The sequence below is a fragment of the Leptopilina heterotoma genome, unplaced genomic scaffold (genome assembly GCF_015476425.1).
Source record: "Leptopilina heterotoma isolate Lh14 unplaced genomic scaffold, ASM1547642v1 Lhet_27, whole genome shotgun sequence".
In the NCBI taxonomy this organism is placed as follows: Eukaryota; Metazoa; Arthropoda; class Insecta; order Hymenoptera; family Figitidae; genus Leptopilina; species Leptopilina heterotoma.
Genome location: NW_025110978.1, coordinates 487,374 through 509,402, shown reverse-complemented (window position 1 = coordinate 509,402; position 22,029 = coordinate 487,374). Strand labels below are relative to the sequence as shown.

The window sequence follows — 22,029 nt, the reverse complement described above, 5'->3', positions numbered from 1 at the left end:
GAAATTTTAAAAATAATAGAATTTAAAAATTTTCCAATTTAAATTATTGTTAAAAACACTAAAAAAATCAATTTTAGAGAAATTACAAATAAATGGAGAAATTCAATTATTTCAAAAAAAAATAAAATTCAACTATGTTAAAAATTTGAAAACAATTCTAGTAAAAAATCCCAATTATCTTTATAAATAACAAAATTCTTCTCCAAAGTTAAATTATTTTCATAAATGTCAAAAAAATTCTTGTCCTAATTTCAATTATTTTCAAAAATTTTTCTAATTTCAATGATTTTCAATATATACTATTTTAATAAAATTTCCCAGAAAGAATTCAATTATTTAAAAAAAAATTTAATTAAATTGTGAACAAACATTTAATTATTTTGATAAATAATAAAAATTTCACAGGTATTCAATTATTATTTTCATAAACAATAATTTAAAATTCTAGAAAATAATAATTGAGTTAAAATGATGAAAATAATTTTGATGAAATTACAATAAGATATTCTTATAATATAAAATAATGATTTTATCTCTCGGTCATCTTTAATTATTAGAAAACATGAAGAAATCGATCACTCCGAGTCTTCGACTACTTTTATAAGTTGTTTAATTTAAAAAAGGTTTGAATTTGAAATTTTTGAATGTGTTAATTCCTGTGGAAAATCCTCTTACAAAAATAAGATTAAAAATAGGAATGGTGCAAATATTTTTCTTCTTTTTCTAAAACAAAATAATAATTTTGTTAAAAAAATTGTGATTCGTAGCTGTGATATAGCAAACCCAAAGTTTATTTTCTCTCTAACTTTTGAAGCAACTTTTGAACATTAATTACATTAATATTTTCTGATTTGTTGAATAATTATAAGTAAAATGATGTAAATAATGCATGAGTGCTCACAAATTAAAAAAATTTCCTTTTTTTTTGTCGAAGTGAGCATGTTTTTTAGATTTGCCCATATATTAGAAAATAAAAACATCAAATAATTTTAAAAAAATTCAATTCCTAAACTTTTTCGAAAATGTTAATTTTACAAAATTGTTAGTTAAAAGTATGAAAAATTCAGATTTTCAAAGATTTTAATTTGAAACCTTTTCAAAATTCAATTATTTCTAAAAATTCAAGCAATAATGCTTTTAATATTCAATTAGATTATCTACAATTTTAAATAAAATTCATTTTTAAATTAATTTTTATTAGAAAATTTTACGAATTTTTAAGAATAATTTCATTTTTTGAGGAATACGATTAAAATTGTATTAAAAATAATTGAAATGCTGGGATAAGTTTTATTATTTATGAAAAAAATTGAATTATTGATAAGAAATTTATTAAAAACTTATATATAATTGAATTTCTGGAAAATTTTTATTATTTATGAAAATTTTAAACGTTTGCGTAGATTTTTATCAAAATTTCTTTTAAATAATTTAATTCTTATAAAATATTTTATTAAAATACCTTGTAGAATTGTAGATATTGGAAATTATTGAATTTGAGGAAAATTTTTGAAAATAATTGAAATTTCGACTAGAATTTCATTAAAATTTTTGAAAATAATTGAATTTCAGAAAAGAATTTATTATTTATAAAGATAATTGACATTTTGACGAGAATTTTTTTTAAATTTTTGAACATATTTGAATTTCTACGAAGAATTTAATTACTTTCGAAAATAATTGAATTTCTCCAATTATTTGTTATTGTTATTAAGTTATTGAAAAATAAATTATTGTCAGAAATAGAAAAAATTGAAGGTTTTGCATTAAAATTCGTGATAATTCCATAGTTTATGTCGCTAATACTAACGAAATGCTTTATCAAACAATCCCCTCGCAATAATTACCTGTTTGTTAATTAATTACTTAATTAATTTCTTCATTAATTGTTAATGAATATTAATTTTTCTATTTGTTAAATTATTTCTCAATTAATTATCATTCACTTGTTCAATTATCATTTAATAATTAGGATTATTTCTTAAAGGTTTCACAAAAAAAATCTATCGAAACAATACTTTGGTACTAGAGTGTAAAAACATTTATTCACTGGAAGAAAATATCCTAAAGAACTTACAGCATTAGCACACATGTTCTCTTAAAAACAGCCTATTTTTGCACTTAAAACTAAAGTAAGTCAATTTAGCTCTTAGAACTAGTTTTGAAATCTTAAATTATGTCAATATTTGGACTAACATAGATTATTATTTTAGCCGAATTAAATTTAAACAATGTATCTTTTTTTTCTTTTTCCTCTTCAAGTTTTCGATGTATACAAGTAATTTGAATTTTTTAAAGTTTCTTCTTCGTTATTAATCCCATACTGTAGGATAGTCATTTCTTAAAGTACAAATTATGAAAGAGTAAAAATCTCCCATTGTATTCCCTTAAACTTCTATCATCACTATTTACAAAAAGCAATCATTATTTATATTGTCATTTAATTCTTTTCCCTACTTCATAAAATTGATAAATTCATAAATTGTCATAAAAATTATCTAAAATGTAAGTACTGCTATTAAAGTTCTTAAGTTAACAGTTGCCGACGATGAAAACAACATTAACAAGAGGGTAAAAAAATTGGTTAAAGACTAAATGCAGATCCAGCGGAAACGAAACAAAAAAATCTAGTTTATATCTAATTATACATTAAATTGTGTAACATTAGAATATTACACATTTCGTATCAGACCGAATAGTGGAAATACTGAATTCATATAAATTAGGAAAAGTAAAAGTACCTAAACACACATATCTTGATCTACAAAAAAATTCAACGTACACAATTCTGGAGCGAGTTTGGAAAGAAAAATTTGCCTAAAATAAAACTTTTCCTAATCGAACCCACTGAATAATAATCTTTAGATCGACGTGCTCGCGGAACGTGTCGAGATCTTACGAGCATGTGGGTGAAGGCTGCAGGAGATGTCGAAAGTGAAACTCAAGGCTCTGACTTAGCGCTTCATAGTAGCCATTGTCCATTTCTTTCTTTCCTCTTTTTTTCTCTTTTTTTCTCATTTTTATTCTCCAACAACTTCCCATCGAATTTTCAATATTGCCATTGCTAGTATCAATATTGATCAGTCTCTTACTGTCATCAAACACGGGAAAAGGATTGACATTGACAATTGTTGACAATTGACATTTGACCATTGTTGAAATAAAAAACCATTGTGAATCCAACTTCCTGTTTATATCCCAACTCGATCTCAATTTAAACCCAGCATCTCATCCTCCCTTGCTTAAAAGAAGATATATTCCCTTTCGGTGTGGGTGATAATTGCTATCTATCAAGTAACACGACTAAGAGTTTGCGATGTTACCGCAGATGAATCCACTTGTAGAAAGAGAGATACATAAGAAAAAAAGGATGTAATAATGATCCTTTGGTGATTCGTAATATATTATATTCTATGGATAAGTTACTTCAAGTTCTTATTGGGTTTCGGGATGAAAAAGGTCAGCACGATGCAAACTGAACAGAAAAAATATTAATGTTGCGCTTTTACCAATCTGGCATTGAGGAATACATACACACACACACACACAATTTCAACTCATACATATATTGTATATGTAAACACTCACGTAAAATGAAAAAAGCCAGGGCGATGATTGGGACGAAACAGCCGTACTCGAGCAAAACAGGAAACATGATGTTCCCTAAGAGAGCGCCTATGCGTCCAGTCATCATGATCAAACTCACAGCCATTGTTCTACGAATCAAAACAGAAGTTATCCCACGTCTCTCCATTCTCCATTCCTACAGATTGATCTTTTACATAAATCGTTCTTCGGGAGATTGTAATATACCTATTTTATGTACTTCGCCTTAAATCTATAGGGGATATATTCTTATTCTTTTAAAAGTCCTATGCTCAACGCACGTGCAAAAGTTTCACACGTTTATAATCATTCTTCCTTTTACCCTCAGAAACCCCTTTTCTTCTTTTACAAAAGAAAAAGGAAAAATTTTAACAGTTTGGAATGTTAAATAAAAATATTCATTTAAAAATAGTTTTCCTTCGACGACGACGAGAGTATTTTATTCAAATTCCAGAAAATTCTCTCCTATCTAATATCTTCTCTGTATACACTCAGGGAAAAAGTTTTTATTCTACCAAACTGTTGAATTCATCTATTTTATTTAACAATGGAAAGTTTAAAAAATTTATCGAAATTTAGTTTATTCATTTACTGTACTCTCTAAATCTGAATTAGTAAAAATTCTCTAATAAAATAAAGCGAAGTCGTTTAGCAAATGGTTTTATAATAAAAATATACTATACACATAAAAAACTGAGTGTTGTTTTTAATATTTTGGTTGGGTAATCTTATTGAGGGTAAATATTCATAATAGAAAATTTACCCTATTTTCGATGTTAAAATGACACTTCCGAGCTAAAATTTGTTGCGGATACTTTTAACACTGATTTCAGTGTTAAAATAACATTCAGTTTTCTCTGTGTTATAGCAATCAGCGAAACTTTATTAATTGTTAGCAGAATTTCACTAACAATTAGTAGACCTGTTTTATTAAAAGTTACATAAGTTCCTGAATAAAGTCGACGCTCAACGAAGAAAAATGCTTTTTCCTCAAAAATAAAAATAATAAAACAATTTTTTAAGGTTTTAGGTGAAAAAAGTGCTCTAAACTTATTTTTACTCCAAAAGTGAACACTAAAAGTAAAATTAGTGACATTTTTAAAGCTAAAATCCTTTAAAAAAATCATAACTTCAGGGACATAAAAGTTAATAAAATAATTCCACTAATTCATTTAGTGAATCCGATGATTCACTAGGAATCAGTGAAATTCTACTAAAGAATTAATAAATATTTACTAACAATTAGTGAAATTTCACCATTTGTTAGAAGCATTCCACTGATTCTGATTAGTATGAATAATTATTAACTTCACTGAAAAAAAAGTTCTGGTTAGGGTGTATTTAACACGATATTCTAGTTAAAACAACCAGAATTCTGGTTAAATTAACTAGAATTCTGGTTAACCTAACCAGAAAAAATCTAGTTAGGGCATATTTAACACGAAATTCTAGTTAAAAACAGGTTTTCTGGTAATTCCAACCAAAACTTTTTTTCAGTGTTTCCCAGTAAAAAAAAACTAATTCAAATGAATTGAAACGAATTAACATTTTTGGTAGGCTCCAATTCGTATTTGTCACAAAGCGGGATTCACTCAAGCTCTTTGTATATTCAATTGAATTTAATTCAATATGTACCAATTTGTCCAAACGAATTCGCATTCGAAAGAAATGGCCAAGGAATGCATTGAATTCGTGCTAACGAATTGAAAAAAATTAAAGGCTCAAAACTTGTCCAGTGAATTGGTACGGATAGAAGGTTCGGAAGTTCAATACAGTTTCACGAATTCAGGAAAATTGCATCATGGCTCCAATTCGTATTTGTCACAAAGCGGGATTCACGAAAGCTCTTTGTGAATTCTTTTTAATTCATTTCAATTAGTTTTCGTTTACTGGGTTTAGTAAAATATTACTATTTTGTTCAGTAGTTTTAATTTTTAATACAAATTTTGAAAATGTTATGTTTTTATGAATTGAATTGGCGTTTAATTAAAATTAAAATGATTTGTCATTCAGACAATTAGTAAAATCTCACTATTAGTAAAAATATTGACTAATTTTTAGTAAAATGTTACTATTTTGTTTCACAGTTATAATTTCTTTTACTAAACTTTTAATTAAAAATGATTGAAAGTTAGTAAAAATTGTTACTGTTGTAACTTAGTAGCTCAATTTTCACTAATTCAAGTTTATAAAAAGTAAATTTTTAATGAATTGAACATTACATATTTAATTAGATTTAGAAATTTTATAATTTTGATACTTTTAGTGAAAAGTTTCCAGAAAGAATCGTTAACTTGACCATTGCTAATTTTACTTCATTGAAAATAAAATTTATTTGATTCCTATAAACGATTATTTTTCTATTCGTAAATAAATATTTATTTGTAAAAAATAATTTTTACTTGCATCAATTACATAACATTTGCTTCAAATTCTAAAACTATTGGTTCAAATACAATTTTTTTGATTCAAATCAAAAATATTTAATTCAATTAAATATTTATTTGATAGTAGATAAGTAATCCATTATTTGAATCAAATAATTTTTTTTCAGTGTTGTTACAATAAAACAGTTTTGCTTATTGAAATAAAAATTGCGTTTTTTAAGGAGAATAGTGACTATAATATAATTCCGGAACAAAAAAATAATTTTTAACACAAATAGAAGTACACTGCAAGCCCGATCAGCGGTCACCCGATCAGTGGTCACTTGTTTACGTCGTTTGTAGATGGTGCGAGCGAGGGGCAAAGAGGGAGTCGAAAAGTTGTGGCAGTAGCGTATACATTAAAGACGCTCTGGCCCCTTAAAAAAAATTCAGTAGTCAAGTAATGGTAACCCATCACAAAACAGTTCGTACGGTCCTATATGTTTACGCCCGATCAGCGGTCAAGCACTCCCGGAGCTGACCGCTGATCGGGCTTGCAGTGTATAATAAACATTAAACTTCAACAATTTTGTAATTAACTTAACTAATTAATTATAGTTATTAGAAAAATTAACTAATTCTAATAGTTCAAAAAAAAAACTTGAATCAAAATCTTTTATCAAATAATAATTTTTTTAAATAAAATAAAATGTTAAAAAATAAATATTTTACGTTAGATTTTGACTGAACATAATTTTTTTCTAGAAAGTGTATAACTAGATGATCTTCCAAAATTATTTCAAATTAATTTTTATCTTTTTTCATTTGCGATAAAAATTTCTTATTTAAAAATAATAATTTATAATTAGTAAAAATTTCTACTAATGCAAAGTAATTTTCTATTAAATCTTCAGTAAAATATTAAAAACTACTAGTTTTGAATGAAAAAGTGTATTTCATTCAAGTTAATAATGAAATATTAAATTTTTAAAATAGAAAAAGATAAAAAATTAAATTTCAAATAATTGAAATTGAAATTAAGAAGTTACTAATGAAAAATTTATTACTGTGTAATCCAAGCAATTAGCACTTTACTACGAACTGGTAAAAAATCTTAATAATTTAAATTACAGTAAACAACTTCCCATTTCTTCAGATATACAGACAGTAAAATTTGAAATAAAATACTTAGACTTATAAATTATAATCGATTAATTGAAAGAACGATCTATTAAAAGAAACCTATAAAATTGCCTGTAAAACTACCCAAATGGCAACATAAAAATTAAAAAACAAAAGATATCAATACCCAATAATTATTGTATCCGATTCGAACCGTTTATAAATGACTCGTGACTCATTGATAAAATTGAATTCATGTGACTAAATATATGCGACCCGATTTATTAAATCGCAGATGCAATAATGTCTTCTTAAAAAGAGTTTAATCGGATCAATTGTTTCAATTGAAATTTAGCGCTCACTTTAATCTAAAAATACTTTATCTGTACTTAAAAATATTAGACGTTCACCTATAATTTTTCCTTATTCTTAATTAGAAAAATTGTTTTCAGATTAACGAATTATTCTCACCTCAATGTTGTCGGAAATAAATCGACAGTAATACTGATACTTAAATTGACACAAGCACTTTGAACTCCAGAATAAATACAGGTGATAATAAGAGTTATCAGTGTATTCGGAGACCACTGCATTGTTACAATCGAAATAAACGAGATGAAAAGTGAAATAACTAAAAAGATAAAAGTACAATTTCACAGATATTATTAACTGTAAACTAAATTCTCTCTAAATACAAATATTTTTTGCGCAAATTGAGCCTTTAATTAGTAAACTAAGCCCAAAATTCGGTCGATTATGCTTCATTTCTACTTTGACTTTCATTTTCCCTTTCATAGATTTTTTTTACTTTCTAAGTGGAAATAATATTGAAAGTGAAATGAATAATTTATTAAAGTGAAAATAAATGTAAAAATAAAATTTGTTTAAGTGATAATACAAGTAAAAATTAAATTGATAATAAAAATCTATTAATATGAAAGTAAAAATCAAAAGTATAGTTAAAAAAGTATTTTTTGTGTTAACTAATGGCTCAATTTTTACAAATACAAACTCAGAGAGAATTTAAATAAAATCTCAGAGATTATCCCAATATGCAATAAAACTTACGCAAAAGTATTTTATTCCGAAGAACACTCACTAATAAGGCAGCCAAAAATACAAAACTAGTAGTCACACTAGAAACAATCATGGCAAAATAGTAAACGGAAGAATCAACAGGAATCTACAAAAAATAGTCATTAAATTTCCTGAATATCAAAAAAATTCGAAAGCAAATTCTTTCTAAATGATAGAAATAAATTCCTTCTCTTGTGTCTATTTCAATGATGATAATAATTATTATTATTATTATTCTAAGTGGAGATTCTAAAAAGTAAAACCCCCAAAAAAACAAATGAGAACAATAATAAAAAAGTAAATAATTATTATTAATATCTAATTATCTAATTAAGTGCTAATGATGTTTAAAAAATAGAGCAATATTCATACTTCTTTGCAATGTTCAGATCCTTCTATACTAACAATTGTCTGATTGGCCATAACAGACTTTGAATTGTCAAGAATTTCACAAAAAGACAATTCTTCTGGTCCTTTATTTGGTAAATTATCAAAATACGTCAATATTGTAAAAATCTGCGGTTGCCATAAGCGAATAGTATTTAATCTGTAAGTGCAGAAGAAAAGTTAACATAGATATGTCTCTATTTGACACACAAATATTTTTACTTGTTACAAATACTCTCTAAATACGAATCAAATCAAAATTCACTCGAAATCAAAATTTCACTTTTTAAAAATTTTTGAAAAAATGCGTTAATCTCTACATAATCTAAAATGCAATCAATGTTGCAATTAAAAAATTGCTGCAATATTGACAACATTACTTCAATGTTGACATTAATTCTTTATATTTTCATCTTCATTTTCACTTTGATTATTTTTACTTTTATTTTCACTGTCACTTTTGATAGATTTCTCTTTCTACTTTCACTTTTATTTCCACTTTCGGCTTGATAAATTTTTATTTTCACTTTCCCTTTGATAGAAACTGAAAATAAATAGTTGTCAATAAGTGAAAGTAAAAATAAAAATCTATCGAAGTGAAAATGAACGCAAAAATGAAATAGAAAATAGCAATTTGTCAAAGTGAAAATGAAAATAAAAGTGAAAATAAAAATCTATCAATGTGAAAGTAAAAATTACAGTAAAAATAAAAATGTATAAAAGTGAAAATAAAAATCTATCAATGTGAAAGGGAAAATTACAGTAAAAATAAAAATGTATAAAAGTGAAAATGAAAGTGAAAATAATTAAATCTTTCAAAATGAAGAGAAGCAACATTTTTTTCCATTTATCTAAAATTAACTCAAAATTGAAACTGAAAACAAATTTTGTATTGATTGATGTAGTACAACACTGAATCTAAAACAGTCAAGTAATCATTCCCATAAAATACCATCCAATCAAAAACAATTTAGTAATAAATCTCAAACTACAGGAATAATTCTAAATGTTTAGTATAAACTCAGTACTATTTTTTCAGTTTCGATTTTTCTCCATCAAGAATTAAAAAATCAATTTAAAAAGCCCTTACGTCATAAGAATTCCAAAATTGAGAGTAACCACCAACAGCAATCGAAAACCTAAAGGCGCCACAAACAATGGTTTCATCTGACGCATTCCATGCATTAAAACACTTTTGAATGGTCTCTTATGACATTTGTTGGATTCTAAATTCGAAAATTCACCATCTCTCTCAATTGAAATGATATTCACTCCATTTTTTACCGTCGTATCAACCACTTCGGACTCCAACTCGCGAATCTGATGAAGAAATAGTAACATAACAAAATTTTTGAATCAACTCTCGCCTATTTAATCGAGCTGTGATATTATTATTTTTTTTTTTTTGTGCAGTTGATCAAGTTGAGATCATCCGATCTGACGGATTTTCTAGTACCGGATAACTGTCTGGTGATTGACCAGAATTCATCGCGTAGATCTTCCTAAACACCTGTAGAGCTTCATCATTACGACCTTGACTCATGAGAAATTTTGGACTCTCGGGAAAGAATAGAAAGCACGCCGCTCCAATAATTATTGGTAGACCACAAAATGACATGTATAAACGCCAGGAATTGTAGACAAAATTTCCATTAAATAAAATTATAGACCATTTGTGTGGTATTATCAGCCAGGCCATTGCTGTTGATATTAAAAAAATATATATTTTGTGTTAAAATTCATTCTTTCAATTGTCACTATAATAAAATAATGTCGTAACGTTTACTCCTTTTTACATCATTTTACTAAATATTTGATCAAGAATTACAAATTTGAAAAATAAGATAAAACTGATTACCACAGAGTCAAAATATTTTTTTATAGCAAAAAACATTCTTCTTCTAGAAAATATTTTATCTTTTATTAAAAAGTAGTAAAAATTAAAAAATTTAATTCAAATCATTAAAAAAAATTTGTCCTTTACATATAATTTTTGCACTGAAAAATTTGTTTTGAAATATTTTATCGTCTATTTAAAAATAGTAATCTAGAAATATTTTTCTTCCTTTATATATGTATAATTTTTGCAGGGAAAAAATTCTTATAAACTTTAGAGGAAATGGAAAAGAAAATAATTTCCTGTTGCTTTGCAATGAATTGAATATTTCATTCACAATATATATTGTATATAAAAATGAAATAATACGTTACAATAATATGTATATTATGTGAATGTGAAAAATAATGAATAAAATATGCCTTTTAAAAATGAGAGTTAATTCAAATATTTCGCAATTACTGACAAATTATTATTATTATACAAAGGAAGCGAATTTTTTTTCTACCTGCATTGAGAATTGCTCCTGAATTGTTGAACATTCCGATTAATAAAACAAGTCTTGGCCTGTCATTCAACGCGTGAAATTCAGAACAATAAGTCACTAGACTTGCATAAGGTCCGCTAACACTATAAAAAAAATTCAACAATTTTTAACTGAAGCGAAAAAGCATTGCTAATAAATTATGAAAATTACTCAAATTATAAAATTATAAAAATTATAAATTATTACTAGTTGAAACAATAAAAATTAGTAATTATTAATTAGAAATTAACAATTACCAATTATTAACTATTAAGGGGACATTCCAGTTCAAAATGTAAAAAAAATCTATTTTTTTTTGTTTTTATTTTCGGATTTCTTATAGTGTCAAGAATAATCTCCTAAAATATTATTGCAAAATTCGAAGTAAAACAAAAGTTATACATCCTTATTCTTCGCCATGTCAAAGATGTTTTTGTATGCGGATAAGCAATCGAATGATTTAAATGTTTTTTCATTTGCATTTTTTAAAAAAGACCAACAAAAATGAATTTGGTGTTGCTGATCACAAATTAGATATCAAATTTTCAAAATTCAAAATGGTGGATCCAATATGGCGGAAAACACAATTTTTTAATTTTAATTTTTTTTCGTCCACTATATTGCATCCGCCATTTTTAATTTTGAAAAAATGATATCATATTCGTAATCAGCGACCCCAAAAACCCCCCCGTAACGATTTTCAAGCAAATCCAATGATTTTGAAAAAAAATGTCCGCCATATTGGATCCGCCATTTTGAATTTTAAAAATCTGATTCCATATTCGTAATTAGCGACCTAAAAACCCCCAAGTAAAGATTTTCAAGCAAATCCGATGATTTTTTTTAAAAAAATTCAAAACTTATGAACAAAAACTTTAAATGCGTTTTTCTCAAAATGTCCTTTTTTGATCTGGTAAGAGTGATATCTCGAGTTCTTCTGAAGCGATTTTAAAAAATCAAACGGCTTTTGATTCAGCGTCATCATGCCTATAAGTGAAACCTCAGAAACTGGAAAATTTCCAACTCCCCTTTTTTTATAAGAGAAATTCTGAATAAAAACACCTTTTTTTTGCATATTTTGGGGAAAAAGTACTCTAAAAAAAAGGGGGGGGGAAGAAAATTCCACTTTTTTGAGGTTCCACACCTAAAGAATTATCTAACGAAGAGAATGTCATTTCGTTTTTGGTTTTATCTGTTTTAGAAAGTTTGGAATCGATCTTACCACCAAAAATGGGCATTTTCGAAAATGGCGTATATCGCCGCCATTTTGAAAAAAAAATGAAAAAAATTTTTTTTTACAAATTCTTAAATAAATTATTTATTACATGTAAAAGAAATTTTTTAAATAAATGTCATAGTTATTTTAATAATATATACTAAAAAAGCCTTCTTTTTGCCTGTTTTGAACTGGAATGTCCCCTTAATTACTAATTATATAGTATTAGTAATTATTATTTAACAGTTATTACACATTGATTAGTTAGAAAAAATGAAAATTATTTTTAAAAAAACTAAAAAATCCAACAAAAATGAATTATTAATTAGCAATTAGTAATTAGTAATGATTAATTGCTAATTAATAATTACTATTTTTTGTAGGGTAAGTAATTAGTAATTATTATTTAACAGTTATTACGACTATAATTAATAATTAGTTAAAAAAAATAAAAAGTAAATTAAAAATGATCAAAAAAACTAAAAACCCTACAGAAAATAGTAATTATTAATAATTAGCAATTAGTAATTACTAATTAGTAAGTAGTAATTATTTTTTAACAGTTATTAATAACTAATCAGTAATTAGCAGTTATTAACAGAGTGTTTAGCAAGAAGTAAGAAAAAAATTCCCAACATGTTTGCTTTAATGGGAAATATGGTTATTGTTACTGACATGACATAATTAACAATTAATTAATTTCTAATGATAGTGACAGACGATAATAAATAATTTAACTCTTGTTAGATTAAAATATTTTTAAATTAATAAAAAAATTTAATTTCTGTTTAATTTAAAAGATGTTTTCCCTGACTTTAAAAAAAGGTTTCCTGACTTTTTTCTGACTAAAAAATTCCTCGACTTCCCTGATCATTAAACATACTAATTAATTATACTTTTAATTATTAATTGCCAATTATTTTTTACAAAATATTAGTTACCAACTATTAATTAATAATTATTAATTGTCGCAATTTACTAATTATTACCTACTAATTATTAATTACTAATTGTTATTTACTGATTATTTTTTTATACTATTTACTAAATCTTTTTCTTACATAAACGCTCAGAACAGAATTATATTTTCGCCTTAGAATAGAAGAAATATTTAGTTGAAAACTTACACGAAGCCAGACATGAATTTGAAGAATACGAGAACCCAAAAAGTTTGTGACGTTCCAGTCATAAAATTGAGAACACCATCGACAAATAAACAGTATATTAAAATTTTTTTTCTACCCAGTACATCTCCTAAAAAGCCCCATAAGAAAGCACTGGAGACCATTCCTGAAATTATTTTTTTTAATCCTCTCATTCAATTCCATAAACTAGAGAAACTATAGAAAATAATTCCTTTATTGAAAAAAACTTTATTACTAAATTAAAATTTATCAATAATTATCTGTTATAATTAATAACTATCTATTGTAATTAATAATTACGTATTTTTCTGATAAAGTACAAGATATCTTCAAACCTGAATAAACGGCAGCATTGAGAAGGCCTTTGTAAAGGGGCGTCAATCCCAAATCGCATTGCACCGAAGGAAGAATCATTGAAGTATTCGAAGTATCAAAAATCGACGCCCAAGTGGCGGGAATCATAACCAAATACAAAATATAGTGAAATTTACCATAACCACAGGCAGTAACTGCCGTTTCAAAATTACTCCCCTTAGCATCTATCAAACAAAAACATTAAAATTTGAAAAATAATTAACAGTATAATTTTAATAATTATTAAAAATTCTTTTCTGCCCCCAAAAACGAAAAATGATTTATTCTCTGAACCTACTTGAATTTTGAAATCCATGATCCTTTTTATCAAACGTTTTTGAATTCGACATCCTAAAGCTCACCAAGTTTTCCACTCAACTGATCGTCATATGATTTCTTCACTCTGATGTGGTATCCCGAAACGAAGACCTCTGGACTTTCTTATTAAAGTGACTGGCATTTAATACAGCCTATTCCGAGCAAACACTTTTATCATTAACTACTTTGCAGTTGATGTACAGAAGATACATCATTGCGTAAGATCGACTAACACAAATCGTTTTAAACAAGTTTTCACTATTTTTTGACGAGCGACACACACACGATTACGTATATTTGTACATTTATTGGAGAAGTATTTCCAACTATATATATATATATATATATATATATATATACTTGATATCAAAACAAATAACATTCGAAATTTCTGTTTGTACTATCTCAATTTTTCTAGTTTTCACTGCATTCAAATTATAGTAAATAGTAAAATACAAGATAACTTGAAAATTCTTCTAGGGGGGATACAGAAAACACATTTACTTTTTGAGGTGTCATCGAACCTGATTATCGAACACTAAGCAACTATTTTAAAACATCGGTACAGCTTTTTGTGGAAATTGTTATAATCTGCATTTATTCTTTGAATTTGATGAATAATATTCATGAATTTAATAAAAAAATTTAAAAAAGCAGAGAAAAACAAAAATAACAGATGACACTAAACATCACAGATTTTTGCATAAACAAACTGTTTTAATCGTTATATACTTCTACTAAAATTTCACCAACACTGTAAGACTCGCTGTTAATAGTAAATATTCTTTTAATTTTAAATTTTAAGTCCTAAAATTAACCTAATCTACTTTTAAGCTTAAAAATAGGTTACTTTTCAATAATTTCGGTTTTAAGATGCAAACGATTTCAGACTTTGTTTCTTCTGTAAAAGAATGATTAAATCTAAGTACAAAATTTAATTACATAAATATTCTTAATTATATCCACTTTAAAAATATGTATTGTTTTCAGTTTAATTTCGGCTAAAATAACTGATACTAGTCCAAATATTGGCGTAATTTCATATTAAGAAACTAATTCTAAGAACAAAAAGTGTCTTCTTAAATTTTAAGTAAAAATATCAACAAATAAAGTAAACTTAAAAAAAACTTCAGTTTCAAAAGAATTTATTTTTGGACTGTAGAAGAACCCTATAATTTCAAGGACGAAAACGAGTTTTATTTTAATTAAAAATATTTTTTATTGTTGCCTTTATTGTTCTTTGGAGAAAATTTTAATAAATTTTGTAATAAATAACTCAAAATTTGTAATATTTATTGACAATACATTTACGTACTGAATTGAAAACAATTGTCTACTAAAACCATAAGCTTTATGTTGAATTTTATACATTGCCTTATAAATTAAGACAAATCTAGTTCTAAGTAAATAATAAACAAGAAACTTAGATCTATTAATACTTTATTTCCTGAGATGTTCAAGTTTAAATTATGATAAAATTTAATTTTAAATTTCAAATAATTGAAATCTTATTTAAAAATAAAATTTTCTGTTTAATAAGAAAAAAAAAATTTTTACTCCTTAAAATTGAAAAACTAATGTTCGTCCTACATTAAACTTAAAAGAATAGAAAATACATTTTCGAGAAACCAGAAAAAATCCAAAATAAAAAAATTGCAAGAAAAGCAAAAGAGAAACCAAGAGCATCAAAAGAAAATCGTCAAAGAAAATGAAAAATCAAAATAGAATCAGTAGAGTATCAAAGGAATAAAAAAATGTCAAAAGAAAATCAACAGATTATCAAAAGAATAAAAAGATGCACCCGCAGCTCCTAAAGTGTTATAAAAAATTTAAAAAAAAACGACAAAATACCAAAAAAAATTTAAAACCAACTGATTACCAAAAGAGGATTGTGGTACATTTTTCCCAAAATACGATTCCCCAGAGGATATTTTTTCCAAAATCATGTTTCCCAAACAATAGTGGTTTCTAAAGGACATTTTTCTCAAATTACCAACATATTTGTGCAAGAATTTTTCAATTATTTTTGTAAATTATAAAATTCTGCTTGAGAATTGAATTATTTTCATAAATAAGAAAACTCATCGCAGAATATAAATTATTTTTAATACAATTTTAATTCAATTGCCTGAAAAATGTAATCATTCTTAAAAATTTTATTAATATTCGTCGAAAGAATTCAATTATTTGAAAATTTGTTGGTAAAATTCTTTATAAGAATTCAATTTTAAGAAAAATTCAATTCTTCAATAAATTATTTAATCTTGAATTTAAATAATTGAATTCTAGTAGAATTCCCTAATAAAAAATGATTTAAAAATTAATTTCAGTTAAAATTTTAGATAATAATTGAATATTAGAAGCTTTATAGAGAATGAATTTTTAAAAATAATTGAATTTTGAAAATATTAATTTTAAAAAACAATTCTGTACAACTCATTTTTTTGACAAAATTTGATGGAAATTTTTTTTGAAATTATTTCTAGTTTTTAGTTTCTAATAAATTTAATTGAAAAATTTCCCAATAATCGAAATTACGTAAAATTAAAATGTGTACAAATAGATTTGAAAATTCTCAAAGAACTTTTTCAAAAGTTATTAAAAATAATTTATTTAAAGAAGAATATTGTTCTGATGAACAATTTTATTTTGGGAAAATATGAGTTTGGAAAAAAAATTTTTTTGGGAAAAAAGTACTTTGGGAGACTCTTCCTTGGGAATACGATTTTTTGTGAAAAATGGCCGTTGGGAAAATGGGTTTGGAAAAAGTGACCCCCTACCCAAAAGAGTGCAAGAGTGACTTAAAAATGTACAACAAAAAATAAAAAAGATCCAATGAACTACAAAAAGAAATAAAAAAAGAACCAAAATAATACCAAAACAATAAAAACAAAACAACAAAATACTAAATATATAAAAAAAGAACTAAGAGATTATCACAAAAATAAAAATAAAAAAGAACCAAAAACATAAAAACAGAAGCAACAAAATACCACAAACATAAAGAAAGAACCAAGAGAGTAACACAAAAATAAAAGTAAGAGAAAAGTAAAAGAGTACCAAAAAAAAACAGAACCAAAACTAACAAAATACAAAATGAAAAAACCAAGAGAGTACAAAAAAACTAGAACTAAGTTAATATACAAAATAAATAAATAAAGAACTAAAACTTTACCAAAAAATAAAGACAGAACCAATGAACAAAAAAAGAAACCAACAGAATCAAAATCAATTTAAAATTTCCTCATAATTTACAGAAGTCAAGGACTGATATAAAGGAACCATCAGCAACATTATGTCATTGCAAAAAAAGAATACATATATATTTGCATTAAGCCTAATTTAAGTTGATACTATGCACACATTAACAGCCCAAATATTGACATAGAATTAAGATAAAGAACAATAATTGTAAAATCTAAAATTAGCTCACGTTTAATTCGCAAAAAATACCGAAAAAGAATGAAATTCTATTTGCAACATTAAAATCTAAGTGGATGAATATTATTAAAACAAATTTCCAATTTTATCAAAACATATTAAAAGTAATATCCACTAAAATCATCTCTCCAAGAATTTGATACGATAATTATATATGATAATATTCATTTAAATTTGATTTTAATATTTCTCGAAATATGAATAAATTCTTTCAAAGAAAAAAAAAATGGGAAAAAAGGAAATATTCTCAATATCCCAATGGACGACAAGCAGTAAAATTTTATTTGTTTTCAAATAACCTTTATCTTCATAAGCGCATAAACTTTATCTACATAAACTTAATTATCATAAAATTTATTACGGTTATCCATATATAAGGATGTCTTATCTCAAAATCCCCATTCATCCCATAATTAAATTAGTTTTTCTCTCTTTTACACAATCAAATCTAAAGTAAATTTCAAAGTAAACTTTCACCATCATATTTGTGTACCTACAATTATACTGTAAAAATATTTCGAAATGCATCAAGAAAAATTATCAGAATCGTTGCAACGAACTTGTATGCTAATTTCGCAAAAATACCTCATACATTCAAACATTGAAAATGACAATGTATAAATTGTATAAATTTTCTCTTGAAAATTAAATTACGATTAAAAATTTCCATCCGCGAATTGGCCTAATTGTATAAGGCTGAGAACAAAATATCTCATCGTCATTCGCACATCAAATGCGAAAATAAACATTAGCTTTTCTTCGCAATATTTATGACATACTTTTTAATTTGAAAACAAAAGTATATAAATAGGAAAAAAAAGTTTTTTCTTTCTACTTATTATTAACATTGTAAGTTAAATTTCTTCTCGCGTGCAATTGTATAGTCTTGATTAATCAAACGAAATTTACTCCTTATTTACATTTATATTATAATTTGAGTACCTATACATATTTTTTTTGCATTGAGTTTATTTCTATGTCGCAAGAGTAATAAAAGATAAGATACTCAACAAAGAGTAAAAACTTGCTATCTCTTTTTTGGTTTTCTCATTTTATGAACATCAGCGGGTTTCTCGATAAAAGCATTTTTATTTTTAATGGAATTTTTACTACAACCTAGAAAACAGTTTAGTGTAAAGTGCAAACAAATTTTGCGCCTATTACAATTTAAATTTGATTAAATTTTATGGTCAGACCAGACAAAACTTTTTCTAAATCCAAAGTGTTTACAATTGTAAATTAGTAATATTATAATAATATATATAACAATAAACACCTAATAATAGTAATTAGTAATTAATTCATAGTTTACAACTAGAAAAAAGATATATATTTATGATTCAATGTGGCGGACGAAAAAGTTAAAAACCATCACTCGGATTTGTTTGAAACTTATTATTCTGGGGCTTTTGGGGTAATTTTGAATTATTAAAACCATATTCGTAACCAGAAACCTTAAAAAATTCCCAAGTGACAGGTTTTAAGCAAATCCGATTGATTTTTAACTCTTTTGTCAGCCATATTGAATCCGCCATTTTGATTTTTAAAAATCCGATTTTATATTCGTAATCAGCGACCCTAAAACACCCGAGTAACAAGTATCAAGCAAGTCAGAGTGATTTTATCTTTCTCAGCCGCCATGTTGGATCCGACATTTTGAATTTTTAAAAACAAACACTGGATTCGTAATCAGCAACACCGAAAACATTTAAAGTATATTATGACTTTCTTTTCTAAGTAATATACTTTTATTTGCAGTAACAATTATTTAAAGTAATAAAAAAAAAATAAAATTGAAATTATCTCAAAAACCTGACGCGTAGAAAATTTATTATTTATTCTTTATTATTATTATATTATTATTGTATTGTTTGTAAATATATAATATGTAATTAAAATTAATATCCATTAGTTAAAAATAAGAAGCAAACAATATAAATTCCAAGAAGTCATTCATAAATATACCGACGATAAAATTATATTTCTTGTTGTGAAAAAGTAATTTTATCAAAGAAATATAATGAACAATTGAGATTTCTTCGAAACTTTGTGTACCTTTTCTTTAAATTGAAAAAAATTTTCTGTTTTATCAATAATTTATCTTTGAAAAATACTTAATTCATGTATGAATGAAATTTTTTACTAATTTTACTTTTACTATCATTTTTACGCAGTGCCTCGTAACTGTTTAGAAAACTTACATAATAATAATGCATGATATAAAGGATTTAGAATTTCTTCCCCTCAGTAAGGAAATGAATACTTGATTTTTAGATAAAAAGCATATATGAATTTATGCGTGGTCGTAGATAAAACTGAAAATCTCTTTGTGTTTTCACCTTGAGTTTCAACCTACGTACATAAACCTATATTGTACGATTGTTTGATACTATAAACATGCACACATTTTTTCCTTTTTTTTTGGGTATAAGGGTCAAGGATGACTTTTGAGTTTAATGTTTCCTTTTTCCTGCGATTGATTTTTTTTATATCATAATAATGTTACGTAAGTTTTTCAAAAAAAAGAGTAAATTTTTTTAAAGAAATAGAAATTTACTTTGTTCTAATAAAGTTTCCTGTTAATTTATTTATTTTTCTTCATTAATTTACATTAAGGGATGTAGTGAAAGAAAAAATTGCTTAATCCAAATAAATTGTCAAAAAAGAAACAAAAATTTTATCTGCACTCTAAATCTAAATTACAAAGAGAAAAAAGAATTGAAAAAAGAACTAACAAATTCATTTGTTGTTCTTACAAAATTTTTTATTACCTCAACAGATTTATTGTTATTAGAAAAAATTTGAATTGTTAGGACAACAAAATAAATTTATTAGTTCTATATTAACAATCTATTTGTCAACATAACAATCCTTTTTCTCCATGTAGTTAAAAATAAATTATTATGCAGTAGAATCTAGACATTATTTTTTGCTTTGTATAGTTAGTAACAAGAATTAAGTATTATTAAAATATAACTAATGAATACATTTTTTTACTAATTTTATTTTTACTACCATTTAATAGTTAAAAATCTAATAAAATAATTAAATACTTTAATATAATTTTAGAATTCATAATAATTATGATTTATTGTAATTTAAATTAAACACAACTTATTTTATCAAAAATTATCTACCAACAATTTTATAATTATTTTGACATAATCGAAAAGTGTCACATTTCAATTAGCAAGAAGTCGTCTACTAATTTAAAGAATTATTTTAAAAAATTACAATAATTCTTAAAAATTTCTTATCAAAACTTTCTCTCAAATCTTGAATTATTTTTTAAATCTGAATTATATAGTTAAAAACAACTAATTATTAGTAAAATCCTAGCTAACTACTTGCTTTAGTAATTAGGAAAAAGAAACTAATTATTAGTAGGCAGTTACTAATTATTAGTAAATAAATTACTACAAAAACAGTCAAATTTCACTCATTAAATTCGTTACCAAAATTTTTAGTTACTTTGAACTAACCTAAAAGTAAATTTAACTAATAATTAGTTATTGTTAACTAATTCAAATTTAGAGAGTACAGAGTTAAAAATGACTAATTTGATAGTAAAAAGTCAGACACTGATTCACATATATACATATTACTAATAAAATAATTTAATAACTAATTTAGTCATTTTCCACTAAAACTTAAGTAAAAAAAATATTTTAACTACACCGAAAAAAAATTCTATTTGAATCAAATAACCGATTACTTGACTATTATCAATTAAATATTTACTGGAAACAAATAATTTTTATTTGAGTCAATTAAATGGTATTTGCTTCAAATACTGAAATTATTGTTTCAAATACCATTTAATTGACTCCAATAAATATTATTTGATTCAAGTAAATATTTAATTGATAATAGTCAATTAATCAGTTATTTCAATTAATTAATTAATTAATTATTATTAACTAACTATTTTTAAGAAATTCAAATTTAAAGAATAATTATAAAATTATTTTCCATATAAATTAAATATAAAAAACGTTTAAAAACAAAATATCTATTTCAAGTATAAACAAACAACTAAGTAGAAAATAATAATTACTTTCACATGAAAATAATTATACTATTTTTATAAAAAAAAAGTCAATGGAACAATCGACTAATATTAATCTCAGAAAAAATACGAATTCCTAAACAATTATTTTTGTAAGCAAAGACGAATTGAACAACAATGGACTAATTAATTTTTTTAACATTAAAAAAAATGAATATATAAACCACAAATTATTACGCAAAACCTGTATTAAAATATTATACATTATATGTATATAAAAAAACTATGCATATTTATAATCGAGAGTTTTAATAATAAAGCGGAAATGAATTAACCGAAATTAGGAAAAAATTTTGAATTTCAACAATTGAAATCACTCACATGCTAATTAATAAGGTTATTATGTCAGTATAACTATTTCGAAATCCTCGACCATGAAAGTCTCCCTCCTGGCCCTTTACAGCGATGAAAAAGAATATAATTCCTCTCTTACAAACAAAACCATTATGCCCATTTGCATAACAATATAAATTTAAAACGAAATTATTTTATTATTATGAATTATCGACTTAGTTTTCTTGTGAATTTTTAATTTCAATATTTATAAAAGATTGACTTTTTCCTT

At 24.9% G+C, this 22,029-nt stretch overlaps 2 protein-coding genes across 4 annotated transcripts in view; both read right to left on the bottom strand.

Annotated features, from left to right (window-relative positions):
* LOC122503789 overlaps positions 1–22,029 on the bottom strand; it is a 338,227-nt gene that overhangs the window by 305,837 nt on the left and 10,361 nt on the right. The window lies entirely within an intron of this gene.
* On the bottom strand, positions 2,027–14,220 carry LOC122503787 (synaptic vesicle glycoprotein 2B-like). 2 transcript variants are annotated; one of them, XM_043614476.1, is made up of 11 exons: positions 13,935–14,220; positions 13,618–13,821; positions 13,265–13,427; positions 10,904–11,025; positions 10,015–10,259; positions 9,649–9,878; positions 8,577–8,718; positions 8,163–8,277; positions 7,566–7,725; positions 3,589–3,716; positions 2,027–3,475 (listed from the first exon to the last, which is right to left on the bottom strand). In XM_043614476.1, the coding sequence occupies exons 1-11, from the start codon at positions 13,984–13,986 to the stop codon at positions 3,423–3,425; spliced, it is 1,614 nt and encodes a 537-aa protein (XP_043470411.1). In that variant the 5' UTR covers positions 13,987–14,220; the 3' UTR covers positions 2,027–3,422. The 2 variants fall into 2 exon arrangements, with proteins under 2 accessions (XP_043470411.1, XP_043470410.1); XM_043614475.1 differs by having other exon boundaries at positions 8,544–8,718; positions 13,935–14,218.